This window comes from Apostichopus japonicus, chromosome 13, assembly GCF_037975245.1.
Source record: "Apostichopus japonicus isolate 1M-3 chromosome 13, ASM3797524v1, whole genome shotgun sequence".
Taxonomy (NCBI): domain Eukaryota; kingdom Metazoa; phylum Echinodermata; class Holothuroidea; order Aspidochirotida; family Stichopodidae; genus Apostichopus; species Apostichopus japonicus.
Window position 1 is genome coordinate 11655201 of NC_092573.1, and position 14071 is coordinate 11669271.

General features: G+C 39.3%; 2 protein-coding genes across 3 annotated transcripts in view; one reads left to right on the forward strand and one right to left on the reverse strand.

Moving 5' to 3' along the window:
- Nucleotides 1–1847: 1847 nt before the first annotated feature.
- Nucleotides 1848–7923, reverse strand: LOC139979056 (BTB/POZ domain-containing protein 2-like). 2 transcript variants are annotated; one of them, XM_071989702.1, is made up of 4 exons: nt 7690–7923; nt 5735–6908; nt 4776–5010; nt 1848–4259 (listed from the first exon to the last, which is right to left on the reverse strand). In XM_071989702.1, the coding sequence occupies exons 2-4, from the start codon at nt 6862–6864 to the stop codon at nt 4101–4103; spliced, it is 1524 nt and encodes a 507-aa protein (XP_071845803.1). In that variant the 5' UTR covers nt 6865–6908; nt 7690–7923; the 3' UTR covers nt 1848–4100. The 2 variants fall into 2 exon arrangements, with proteins under 2 accessions (XP_071845803.1, XP_071845802.1); XM_071989701.1 differs by having other exon boundaries at nt 7501–7921.
- Nucleotides 7924–10355: 2432 nt separating this feature from the next.
- The window catches only part of LOC139979053 (uncharacterized), a 35587-nt gene continuing 31871 nt past the window's right edge, over nt 10356–14071 (forward strand). Inside the window, exon 1 of the mRNA XM_071989696.1 lies at nt 10356–10379. The gene's annotated coding sequence lies outside the window, so the exon portion shown is untranslated. The remainder of the gene's footprint in view (nt 10380–14071) is intronic.

The window sequence follows — 14071 nt, forward strand, 5'->3', positions numbered from 1 at the left end:
TCTTATTTCTATAACATTTATGATATAATAATGCCTTTATATTTCTATCTTTTCATGGCTAGTTGTCTCTGCTTTTCTCTTCAAAGTTTTTTCATGCAGAACTTTTATGTTAATTCTTCTTTCCAAACCAAAACAAATCATAGAATCCACGGGTTGATAATTATCGGTGAAAAATATACCCATTGGATCTTAGGGTGTAAAGGTGGCATTAAAGCAAATTATTATTGTTAATAAATTATTTACCATTTTGTATGTCAGTCAAAGAATTGATGTTCTTAAAGAGAGTGGAGGTTAAAAGTGGGACTTTCAGTTTCAAATTACAATCTGCAAGTAGGGACATAGGGGAGGGGAACTTGGAATGTACTAACTAATGTGTTTGTGCCTTGGGGGGGGGGGGGGAGGTGCTAGTGTGTGACAGTTATTTGCCACAAATAGTTTGCTGCAGTTCTTGCATGTCTCAAAGGTATCAGTGGCTTCAAGTTACATGTCATATTTTATAGCTATTTTAAGCAATACCTTGAAGGTATTTATTTTCTGAAGCTATAAAATCTTGCACAGCAAATGTAACAACATGAAAATTTTACTATCAAAGTTGAGTTTGCTTAAGAATGCATTAAATATTAAAGGTGAATATATTCCCTTATTTGTGATACTTTGAACCTAGAGAAAGCTTATAGGGTGCTGGGCAGAGCCTGTGATGGGGAAAATATATTCTATAACCTTTGTCTACCCATTCGTATGAAGTTTTGCCGTGTTTCATTTGTCTCTGTAATTACTCCGGTGAGCTTTGTGAAAAATATGGAACCTCCAGTGTTGTGCACATATTGGTGGGGCCATTGCCTCCCCCTAACCCCCGATCTTGTTTATTCAGTCTGGTAAAAACGTCTGTTGGAAGAGTTGGACAAACCTAACTGTATAATAGTTATAACTGACTTTACGATCTGCTTTACAGTCATTGCCGACTTTGCAATCCGCAGTCCCCCTCACAATTTTGCAAGGTCAGGATAAAGTGACTCCATAGTTTTTCCCTTTCAGGAAACCAAAAAGAACAAAGACGCTTCTTATTAGACTTTTATCTTCCTTTATTCTCTAATATCTTGCTTTGCAAAGAACATTCCCAACACAAAGAAATTTGTACACATTAACTACTACCCTATCATTTTTGTACAGACGGTATAAAAGTGTTTCTTTTTTGTCATTCGTATTTAAAGTCACTATGGTAACCAAGTCAACATCACTGTTAAATTTGATTTATCTACTATTGAAGAAAAAAACATCAAGTTTAATTTGATTCAGTTCTAGACTTTTGCACATATTATAATTAAATGACGCTGCTGAAAACTCAACTTTTTATGTTACTTTTGAACTTTCACATGATATCACTCTTTAAGAAAAGTCACCCAAGATGGGGAACCTGGGCACAAAAACTAAAACAACTTAATTGATCCACTCTCAGCCTCACTCCCCTTACATCGAGACTGTGATCATCTGAACACAAGCAGATCTCTGTGGTTTTGATGATATTTCATCAAGTCCCTTGGAAAGGGAATAGGAGTTTTAGCTCAGTGTTAGCTCAGGAGTGTTAGCTCAGTGGTTAACGCCGGTGCCTTTCAATTATTAGGTCCCGAGTTTGAGTCACTCCAAGATTAATGTATGTCATCCAGTTACAGAGTTGTTGACAATTCATAATCATGGACGTTAAATATGAATCTAAGAGACTGACTTCGGTCAGCTTGCAGCTTTGATAAGCCAATGATGGCTTCTTCGCTAGTTCCTGCTTGCAGGAGGATCTAAAATACATACATACATACATACATAGACACAGTGGCGGAGCGTCCATACAGTCAGGGGGGCGGATGCCCCCCTGACGGACTCAAATGGACTGCTGGCGCCCTTTTCAGCTCTTTACCACTTTTTACTTATTCACGATTTATTGACTTTTCTATTGCGCTCTCATCTACCTATTGACATTTGTCACATTTTGTTGTGTAATTTGGCCAACCTGTGGTGGCGCTCCGCTTAGTGTCGAAAGCGCCCCTACAGATCATTCTTGCCCCTCCTGACTAATACCCCTAGCTCCGCCACTGCATAGATACCAGGCTATACCTGTCTGCACACACAGCAAATCTCTGAAAGCCAAATCCATACTTGTGTTAGAAATGATTTAATCATTCCTGTCAGAGGGCAAACTTTTACTATGTTCATATATTTCCGATCTGCTGTAGGTGCAACATGCAAATTTCTATCCGAGTCTTGTTACTTTGTTATAAGAGTAAATGTAATCGTGTGTAGGAATGTCACACAATGCAGCAATGGTCTTCTGAGTATAATGGTCATTGATCTCCAATCAGTTACCAGACTATAATTTAGGAAAATAATGTTACAATCGTTTTGAAAGTGAACCATCCAGAGATGTTCATGTTCTGACAAATTTTTTTCCTTCCAAATGTAAGGTGAAATACCTTTGCTATGGTTCTGAAGTTTGCGAATTCAGAAACAAGTATACAGTTGATTGGTTCACTGGCTACAAAACTCAGTAACTGATCCGTTCTTTCTTAGTTTCTGAAACAATTTAAGATTAAAAACAACTTGGAGTATTATCAGGTTTCCAATATCTTCAGTCTTCTAAACTTCTTGTGATATCCAAGCTTTCAAGTTTTAGTCAAATCATGGAATTGGTCAACATTGAAACAATCAAGCTTTGGTTTGAAGGTCAAAAGGCAGTTCATTTTTGCACTAACTTACTCATTCATTACTATGGCGACCCTTAACGTTAATTTATTACATTCCTAATATAGACATTGACAGAATAGATACCATTTAAACTAACCTTCTAAGAACTTTATCCCGATTCAAATTGTGAAGAAAAAGTAACCATTACATTTTAAACATAAAATGGAAAGGAAACTAAATGATTTGTACGTGAGTTTTAACATTGAACTATGAGGTGGCGAATGTTATCATTTCCAATTGACAATCAAGTTGACCTTTAAAGTTACCAAGTATCACTCTGAGCACAACAGAGCACTGACATTGCTCAATCCCTGACTAACAGACTATGTGTCACAAATTTCAATTATGATGAAGAAATTGTAATAATTTCAAAGGAAAACATGAGAAATTTGATACTACTGGAACTTGTAAGACAGGATTCAGACCAGTGACTTCAGATAAAAACAAATGTGCTCCAAGTCAGTTTTCTATTCTGATATGAATGCAAACAGGACCACCTTGTCACTTATTTCACATTTGACATGAAGATTGGTTATTTGTCTAAAGGTGTCCAAAGGTGTTCCAGAGACATCCTATGACTGCTATAAAAGACTTTCTCACGCCCCCCTCCCCTCCCAAAAAAAAACAGATATAGATTGTGGCAAGCATTACCCTTCTGAAGACACAACATTAACACCAGAATTTAACAAAGAAGAAAACCTTAAAACACTGACTGTCGATTCATCAACATTTAACGTGACAATTTTACTTTTAAGCTTTTGTAATAACTCTCAAGCAATGCAAGAAGTTGGTAAGAAATTAACAGCCCAATAAATCAAGCATTTTTAAGCCAGAAATCTTATATCATTATAAAAACAGCATGTTCCTAATAAAGAACATATATCAAGCAAATGCAGTCTGTACAATTGAATAATAGCTTAATAAACTAGGCTTGAGATGTACTTTACTTTTCATGTTTAAGATATGTTTAGATAAGATTGCTCTTTTGAATCCCTACGTTTAACTACTTCCATCTTCAAGGCCATCTTCTCTCGTCGTGACGGACAGTGGGGTGCTTTATTTTAATACACCTCACCCAAACTATGAAATCTACATTGAATACAACTCTCTCTTAACTATGTTTATACATACCAAGCAATGAAAATACGAGAAAGATGAGTTACAACAGCTGTTTTTCGTCGACTGATGTTTGACCGACAAGTTTAAACAATGTTCCAGATGACACCTTAAGAAAAAGTATTCCATCGGCCAATGGTGCTATCAACTACAAGAGTGCCCGGAAGCCAGCTGAGACTCTGTGTAAAGCACCACTCAAAGATTATTTCACAGTGATTTGGGGTTTCCACAACCATTAACACATTTGACCCTCAGGTGTAGAATATCAATTCTGGTATCTGACCGTCTTCCACAGAAGTTCCATTGTTGTTCCCCATGGCCAAAGAGAAGTTGAAAACGACCCTCTCACTGGAGACCGACTCGTGGACGATCCTTTTCACCCCGTGAGTGCCGTAATGCGAGTCAGGGCCCTGCAAAAATAAATGACAGATGTTAAGGAATTCTTGAAGCATACAAAGTTGTCTGTTGGAATCGATGGATTTCACTTGATTTGTGTTAAAGCCAAGGGTCTCCTTCTCCAGCACATCACCATATAATGTTTTAACTAACAACGATTCTAACTATGATTTATCTGTCTTCACACTGTATGTCTTCCAGACTTCAATTAGCTACTAAATTATCTTCCAGCTTGAGAGAAAAAACAACCAGTGTTTTGTTTGCACTTTAACAGCAATGGGAGTGTGTTTGTGGTTCTGGACTTGGTTAAAGGTGTTACAAGGAACCATTTAACTTTCAGGTCATCTGATAACCCTGATTGAGACTAACGTCCTTGCCCATTTTGGACAAGGTAAAGAAATACTGTAAAACCAACTATGACGTGACTTATTTTGTAGTGGCCATGACTAACATGATTCCTATTTGAAGCTGGAATAAGATGTACTGAGTATAAACTGCCCTATGGACAAGTCTTCTCTGTAAAACCTCACCTTCAGGGTTGCACTGGCAATGTAATCCATGTTAGGCCCGACTTCCACTGGATTCTTGAACATGACTCGAAAGGTGGAATCCGAGCCGTTACAGCTGAAGGCTGTATCGTTCTGACCGAGCACTTCCCCGGAATCAGAATGGATGATCTCAATTTTGACACTATAGTCCGCGGGACCGTGGATAGATCCATAAAGACCAAACCCAACCACAAAGATCCTTTTGTTGACCCGGAACCTGAGAACGTAAAACAAATTACGGTTATTAAGTCTTAAGTGATAACACATTTTACTCCATCATAACATTACACTTGAACCTGCAACAATAAAAAAGGATTTTGGTTTTATGTTTTTCAAGCTGGTCCTTTTAAAAGGTGTTAAAAATGAGGAAACACACTTCTTAAACCCAAATTTAGTTATCACTTAAGCATGCAAACAGTGACATAGATGTTCTCCTTTGTATGGAATCACAAAGTAATTTCCAAAAACCATCATGACACTAGACCACATGTAACATTTATAAAATCCAACCTTTAATGCTGTCCAACTGGAAAAGGATGGACTACATATTTGAGGTCACCATGTGACTGTGACTAAGCTTTTGGGAGCATATTTTACAGTTCACTAAAACTTCAGTGAGTTTACTGAGCAACAATCTCTTGAATGCAAGGACTGTAGGGTGGACAGAGTAGCAACTGCTATGAAAATATTGTAATTTAAGTAGGAATAACTAAGCAAAGCCTAGTTTTCTGATGAATAAGTTTGCTTTGCATAATAACGATGTCACAATGGAATATCGACATTTTGTCTATATCTTTAGTCATAAGTCTACAGTACTGAATGCTACAAACATAACTCAGCTGCTTGAAAACTAATCAGTGGAATTGGTGAACTTGTCGACAGAATGAGAAGTAATTTAGAAATACAATAATAATACTGGGTGCTTGCTCAAGAACGTTCACCTGATCCTGTCACTGGTTCCGCTGTAACCCCATCGGCTCTCCACCATACGGTACCTCGACAGAGTCTGTTCCTTCCCCGTCAGGCAACAACGGGGGTTGGACGGGAATTCCGTCGGCGGTTTCGGGTTGACCGTGAAATGCAGGAACAGATTCACCACTTCCTTGTCCGTTAGGATACCAGATTGAGCGGCTTGGCTCGCAAACTCCTCTACCGGCATGAGCGGGAATCGAATCAGATTGAGAGCGGGTTCCAGGACTTTGCGCTTGTTTTCTGGCGTCAGTTCCAGATTCGTTCGGGTCACTTCGTGCTCCGCCCATCTGATCACTGCGGTGAAGAGTTTACTCTCCTTGATTCCGAGCGTGTCTCTCTCCAGGACGACCTTGAGCGTCGCCAGATCGATATCCGTGAACCCTTCCGCTAACAGAGCCTCGTTCGTGTGCTTGTCGATCATTTCCAGACACAGGTTCGCCAGCTGGGGCTCGTCGAATAGGCGGGCCTGTGTCAACAGCATGAAAGCATTGTCCGCGGAGAGGTTCTTCTTCAAGAACTCCACGCACGCCGTCTCTAAAGAGGGCACCGCATACTTTTTCGCAGTGTACAGTGTGGTCATGACGCTTTCTGGACCAATCTGCACTTCGTCCGTGTAAAGAAATTTCAGTAGCGACAAGAATGCGACCGGTTCTACGTCCGGTAGATCCACTTCGCTGGCGGATGTGGCCATGCCCCCATTGAACATAGCATCAAACACGGCACTGCCGACAGAGAGTACAAACTTGTGGGCGGGGACCCTCAGGACGTTTGTGCCCCTCCCAACGATGAAGTGAACGTCACTGAGGATCTCATTATTAAACATGTACAGTAGGCGTTCCTTCGTGGAGACTTTTGTGGCCTGCCAGTTATACTGTATACTTCTGCCACCCCTCCGGACCAATGGGACTTGTTCAGGAGCTACTGGCAATGCATCGTAGAGATCATTGAGCCCTGGTAATCGGAGATTGTTATCACCGGCGGGTGCTTGCGGGTTGCTACTGTTGTGATTCTGTGGTGGGGTCGTTTCATCGGATCGGCTTGGTTGTTCCTCAACGAGCTGCTGCTGTCTGAAATTTCTATGGTGAGGAGCACCAGCCATCTCCCCGAAGAGTTCTACTTGCAAGACATCCAAATATAAATGATCTGGAAAATACATATTTAAACATAAATGTGACTGTGTTTAATGAAGACAATTTTTTTATATCCATTTGATGATAATAGTAGTCCGTCTGGAAGGCAGCTTCTACTACATAAATGCATATGTGGTGGAAGCTGGCAGGCTTCAAACTCACATTACAGTATTTGCACAAGTGATATTGGATATCCAATTTAATACAGTTTCAGCACATTTTGGATTGTTTACAATTTGGAAGACCACTTCTGATGGGAAAACTGTGGATTTCTGCTGGCTGGCCATGGATTGAATCTTCAATCTTCCTATTTAAGGCCGAGGGGCCTAGGCTAAGACTTGGGCCCAACAAGTAACATTAGGCCTATACAGCCTACACTACAAATACAACAGGCAGACTGAAGCAACATTGCAACAGCAGTATAACGGGAAAAGTAGCCTAAGTTAAGTTTGACTTAAGTTACAATACCGACTTCTATAGCATACAGGGCTAGTAATACTAGGCTAGTAACATTATGATAGGCCCACTCTAGTAGTACAGTGTAGGTTTATCTATAGCGAGCCAAGCATAGGGTCTACGTTAGGCTGTTATAAAAACATACTCACATTCACAAGTACCATACAAATTTTCAAGTTTTGACCCAGTGAACAGGTAGCCTCTGGTTTAGTAGACCACTCGTTCACACACAAATACACTGGGAGCAAATCTTACGAGCCTTACTAATGCAGTTTATGCGTTTCACCAGTCATAAAGAGTAAGACGTAGGCAAGCTTTAGATATCCTTCTCATCATACCTCCGTACGTAAATACACCTCAGTATACTATTTTATCCCACACTGCATACAGTACGTCCTAGTTCTTGTACTACAGTCTGCAGGGTAATATGCCGTGCGAACATGCATATATGTGTCTACTTGTACAGATCACAGTTGCAGTTGATACTGCCGTTCTTTACTTCGGTGGAGGTCGCACTCAATATAAGAAATTACAAAACGAAGGTGCAACCCTGACAAAGTTGTTTGTTGACACCATTAGAGAGCAGTTCGTATATCCTGCTTTAGTTGTCATGCCACATATAATAATGTTATCTGCTGCCATCTATTGGTTCAGTGAAAAGAGTTGTAGTGTTCCTGGTGGCAGACAATAAGTGTAACGCTTACCTTGAGAAGAAAAATATTCAACTTCTTTACTTCGCACTCTTTATCTAAATATCTTGTCCCTAACTCGAGATATTGTGCATTGAATTTAAGCAACGTTGAAACAGGCTAAATTCTCTCTTACTCCAGAAAGTGGAACACAGAAGGTACTAAAGGTATAGTATGTGATGTGTAGATGTTCTTTCAAAGCATATACTTCCCTATCATAAATAACCTTCTGTAAATATCCTTGTAAATAACCTTCTGTAAATAACCTTGACATGTGATACATTTTGAATGATGGCTTAGTTGCCCATGTTCTCTTTGCTTATAATTCAAACAAATTCAGTTTTGTAGAGATACTATTTCAATCTGTGGATAAATTACTGGAAATTTTAGTAAGACAATAAACCAAGACATTTTCCGTTAAATTGTGACGACAGCGTACGCTATAAATAACTTCTGCTCTTGCCAGATGCATTCCCTTAACATCATTAAATTTGACAAACTCATGTGTGTTCAAAAAACAAAAGCTATGATATGATAATGTTTCGACCTGGAGATGCAAAAACATTTCAGGCGACTATATTGTTTTGAAGAAATCAACTTTAGCCACCGGAATAGCCCATGAAACCAGCGATCAGGGTTTTCTTTAGGCCACTTCGGTGGCTACTTCGAACATCGATGAAGACTGAGCCACGACCCCCCAGAACCCCATCCCTCAGAATCGATACTCAGAACGCATTAAAGGTAAGTTGACAAATTCTGGAAAAATCCTGAACCGGCGTCCCAACACTTCCGATTTGCTCCCCATAAGTTTGGGTTGTATACATTTTGATATTCTGTACAAACAATGTAATGATGACATATTCATCTTAAATACACAAAATGCAGCTTTAAACGAGATGACACGTCTTGTGCAGACTCCATTATTTCCGTTCAACCATAGGCGTAGGAGGCGGGAGGGGGCTGCACCCCCCCCCCACCAAAAGTTTTTGTGAAAATTCGGGCAATTTGCTGAGAATTATTCGGGCACCTATACTGAAAGAGAAATCATTTGCAATGTGTTTTTCAATGGTTAAACTTATAATATTATATTCATTATTATTGTAACGACCAATAATTGTAACCAATGTGGAAGGGTAATTACACGGAAAATGATTGTATGTTATTGGCATGTGATGCAATAACCGATGAATGCCTATATTATATGCACATTAAGATGTTGAACGCGCGCGAATGGGCGCGAAAAATATTGCTTTTATTTTTAGGGCAAGTCGTTACAGCCCCCCCCCCCCCCTCCAAATCAACTTAGGCTACTACGCCTATGCGTTCAACCGATCATTCCCGGAACCGGTGGCTGTGTCCGGCCCTCCCCCACCCCTCATTTCCCAATAAGCCTCTGGGCAATAATGTTCACGCTGGCATCGGCTGCATTTTCTATACAACGTACATCTGACTCCTGCCCGTTGGTACCACCCTACCTAACATTAAACATGTTGCCTATACCGGTATCTGTTACAGAAAACATGGGGCACCCAAGCGAAGGAAAACCTGTTATTATAGAACTGAAACTCGCACCAGAAACCATTCAATTAGTCACGCACTTGTAATATTTGCCAATGAACAATTAAGTTACTTTGAATTTGAAAGTAGCAAAGTTGAACATGGCTGTACGGTATTTGATTTTATTATCACTGCGGAGCAGCCAACTGTTCGAAGCTGTCTTAACACTGTCAGCAACATATACAATACAGCAACAGAATCGTGGGTTTGATTACCGGGACACTATAGTGTACCGGTAATCAAACAGTACTTAACCCACGATTCTATTTTCCTTTACCTTCACATTACAAGCCGTTAGGCTATCTGTTTCGCCGACTCGTCTATTATTTGCTAATTTAATGTGACTGCAAAGGGACGTGGAAGAAACAACGATTGATTATACCAAACTTCAGAAAATGGCTTCCTTTCTCAAGTTTGTTGCATGTTGGTATAACATTATGATCACAAAGGTTCCTTCATATATTGCATACGGTATAATATAGATATAGGCATGAACACTGTGTAAATAAAAAATATCTTAAAAGCTGCCGGTGTGGCAGTATATTTCGTCTCCCCTGTCACTGTATTCTGGTACATATTATCCTAGTCTCCCCAACACAGTTTATCCTGGATTATAAGTATATTTGGTCTCCCGTGAAACATCGACCTACTGCTATACCGGCACAGAACGATTTTGTCTTATAAGTTTTTGAATCAGCTGTGTGGTCGCTTTAGCATATCTAGCATTGCGTGGACAGAGTGAAACTCCTGTGCGAGCCGTGCAAGGCACGGCTCTTGCCGAGGTAATTACCTAGCACTAGTTTTTTGGAGGGTCATTTTATAGTCACTTTGTTTAGTTAGTTACGATTTGGTTCAAGTTTACTCTCACAGACACGTCAATTGGAAGATTAACTCACTTATTTGTCACAAACTTATCGACTGTTATCAGTTAAATCCATCTTTGTTGCTACAGACTGTTAGCTAATTGTAATACGACTTATGCGGTTATTCTATCGCCATTGATACCGTTAATCGTACCAAGGTTTTCTTGTGTTTCTTTCTTGAGGTTATCATTTGCTATGCTACATTACACTTCAATAAGGGGTTGAAATTCTTTCTTATAGAGTTGATATAATTTAAGGACAACTCAGGCCTTAAGCTTGCATGCATAGCTCCGTGTGATTCTAAAATTCACACTGAAGTAAAGACACTAATTATATTGTGAGGTTAGGATATATAGCACGTTGTTGTTTTTGTATTATTTGTAATATAATATCTATATATATTATTGTAATATATAAATATATAAATATATATATATATATATATATATATATATATATATATATATATATATATATATATATACATATATTGCGAATAATATGATTGAAATGTTTGGAAAAGCAGGCTGTATAGAGAGAAACCTTCCTCTGAATATAGCACAAGAATAAAAATAGAAACAAGGCTTAAACTGTCATGTGCTTTTCGCCTAGTAACCCCCCTCCCCCCACCCCCTCCTCGCCTGAGCAAAGGAGTTATTAACGAGGACCAGTGATTGTTCGCACTACCTCACCATACTGCAAACATATTGTTCACAAGTAAAACAAAGGAACAATTTGAGTGCAACCCTCTCGCGAATACTAGATGTTCGTGCTGTAATTCCTTCACTGAAGATTAACATACCCTACAATGGTAGGCGATCACATTTCCACTCAACAGACGGACCTGTCAAGTAGGCCAAAAGCTTAACTCCTTTTAGAGTACCTCCCCGTTATGTTTAATAACAGTGTCGTGAGGAGCTGGTACCCTTCCAGCGCAGGGAGGTAAATTGCAAGACCCCACTTCCACTACCCTGCCGTCGACAGTTGCAGAAAAGTGGTCTATATATTCGTAGGCGTAGGAGCTCAATTTGATTGGGCGGGGGGGGGGGGGGGCTGTAACGAATTGCCCGAAAAATATAACCAAATTTTTTCAACACGAATTTTATGCACCATTTGTAATCGCTATGTTCTTCTGTCTCCAATGAAGCATCTGGTTCAGGGAGGGTGGGCTTGGGGAGGGGGTGGGGTGGTGGGGATGAAGGAAAGACGGACGTATATCAGGCCGTGTTTTGAAAACGTATGTAATTTAGGCCCTCAGCACTGCTTATGCAGTGACGCTTGCACATATCACTGCAACAGAATGATAAATTCCACCTTATGTTAGCACTCTTCCGATTGAAATTGGTGTGTTTGCGCCCCTTGAACACAAAGTCTCGGTCCTTATAAGTATAAAATTAAGACCCGTGCTGCCGTTTCAATTATTGCCCATTAATCTTTGAGGGTTCGAAGTCTTTTCACCTACTTTTGAACAAAAGTTTTTCACCAGAGAAGAGGGCGTACACTTACGTTTGCGGTCCTGAGGCATGCGACGAGCGGGTGATTCATACCACTGTCATTAGCGTTCATTGTGTCATTCGATACGTGATAAGTGTATTAGCTACTTTTATACAGTAAAACCATTGACTTAGTTCGCAACACTGGAGTCAACGGAGGTAGGCAGAGTGTTGATTGTCTTCTACACTAGCTGGTAACTTGGCAAGACTTGAAAATATTTGAAAATATTTCGCAGTTGAAATTGGGATAATATGGCCATAATCAATGGTCAAAATACTCTCTCAAATTGTCTTTGACTTTCCAAAGTCACGTTCTCGTACAGAAACTACTTCAGGTTTCTTTGCATCTAGATACTACTGTTAGTGTTAGCTGTGCCCTCGGAATGACTCCAAAGAGCTGAGATCCACAGTATACTATCGTGACATTCCCATCTCACAGTTATACGTTTTTGTTTGTGTGGTTTCCAGCAGTTACTTGACATTTTCACCTCGACAAGTTGAACTAGCGTCGAATGTACCGTAAAATATTTGTACTAGCTTTTAGGCCACATATTGGCGCCGAAGACAGGTTTATGTAAAGTAAACGAAGTTTCATTGTGAGCATTTCCACACAACAGCTGAACTTTCGGTAAGTTACACATTGTTGATTCGTTGTTGTTTGGCGATGACAATTAGTGACATCGTAAGTTACATTTGCCCTAAAGTTTTGGTTTTGATGTGTTCGTGTGTGTTTCTGGCGTATGTGACACGTACCTAGCTAAAGTTGTAAACATGGTACTGTATCTCAAGAACAAAAACTTGAATTAACCATACTTGGTATTCAGATATCCCATACTGAGTAGTATTTATGTGCACCAATTGTAGTAGAGGTCGAATGTCATTTGGTATGTACAGTAGATGGACCTACATAGTAGTACGTGTTATTGGAGGTCTAAAGTCATTTGAGGTCATCAGAGGACAAATATTAAAAACCATGACTTTGAAAAGGAAACTTGGGTGTAGTATTGTATGTGAATGCCACATTGTGTTGACGAACAGAATTGTTTTTGTTGGAGGTCAAATGTCATTGAGGTCAGTCAGATATCTAGTCAAAGTGTACATACAGTACTTTGTAAAAGTTGTAAATTGCAACATTTTAAGAAGGGATAGTTTGCTGAGGATGTCTCATGTTGTGTATAGATGTTCAACGAATTGTTGTAAGGTAAAAGTTTGGAAACCTCGCGAAAATAATAAAGAAGGGTACTGAATCAAATATATATGTCATAGCTTGCCACATTTATGCTATGTAGGTGAACCTGTTTGTTTTGTTAGATGTCAAAGGTCATTTGAGGTAGGTGTAGAGGTTATACTCTGTAAACTTTGTAAACACAATTTAGAAAGCGAAACTTCTATGCTTCTGAAACTGTATGAGGATTTCTCTCAATGAGTAAGTCTTACTGTTTGTAGTGGAGTTCAATGGTCATTTCATATAAAACCAATTACAGAGAACAACTACATCAACAAGGAAACCTTCAGATTTCAAACTCCTAACAGATATGGTTTGTGCTAAAATTATATCATCAAAGCTTTGTTTACAGTATATATCTTTCATTTCTGGTGGTTGTGACTTATAATTACTTATACAGTAAGTAATGGTGTACATGTTTGTTTTGAAGAGGGCAGGCACTGTTTCATGAGTGGTAGACAAATAACAATATTTTCTTCAGCAACTTAAATTTGTAGTTATAGTTTCTAGTTATAGTTCCTAAAAGAGTGCTCCTTATTATAGGCGGTTACAACTGTTGAATCTCACCACACTGGAGCTTAGGAGGTTACGTGGGGACTTGATTCAGGTTTTCAAGATTGTGTATACATGGTTTTGACAATTTATCCTTCACCAACTTTTTCATGTTTGCTAATAGTAGTTGAACCAGAGGTCATTGTCTTAAACTCCAAAATTCACAAAGTAGGATTAATATTCGGCATAATTACTTTTTTTCTAATAGGGTTGTGAATGAGTGGAATGGTTTGCCTGAGAAAGTTGTGCAAGTAGTGTGAATGGGTTTAAGAATGCTTTGGACAAGCGTGCTTTAAGCATTGTAATTGGGTCTGAGTGTTTGTGTCTTCAGTTTTTTCCCC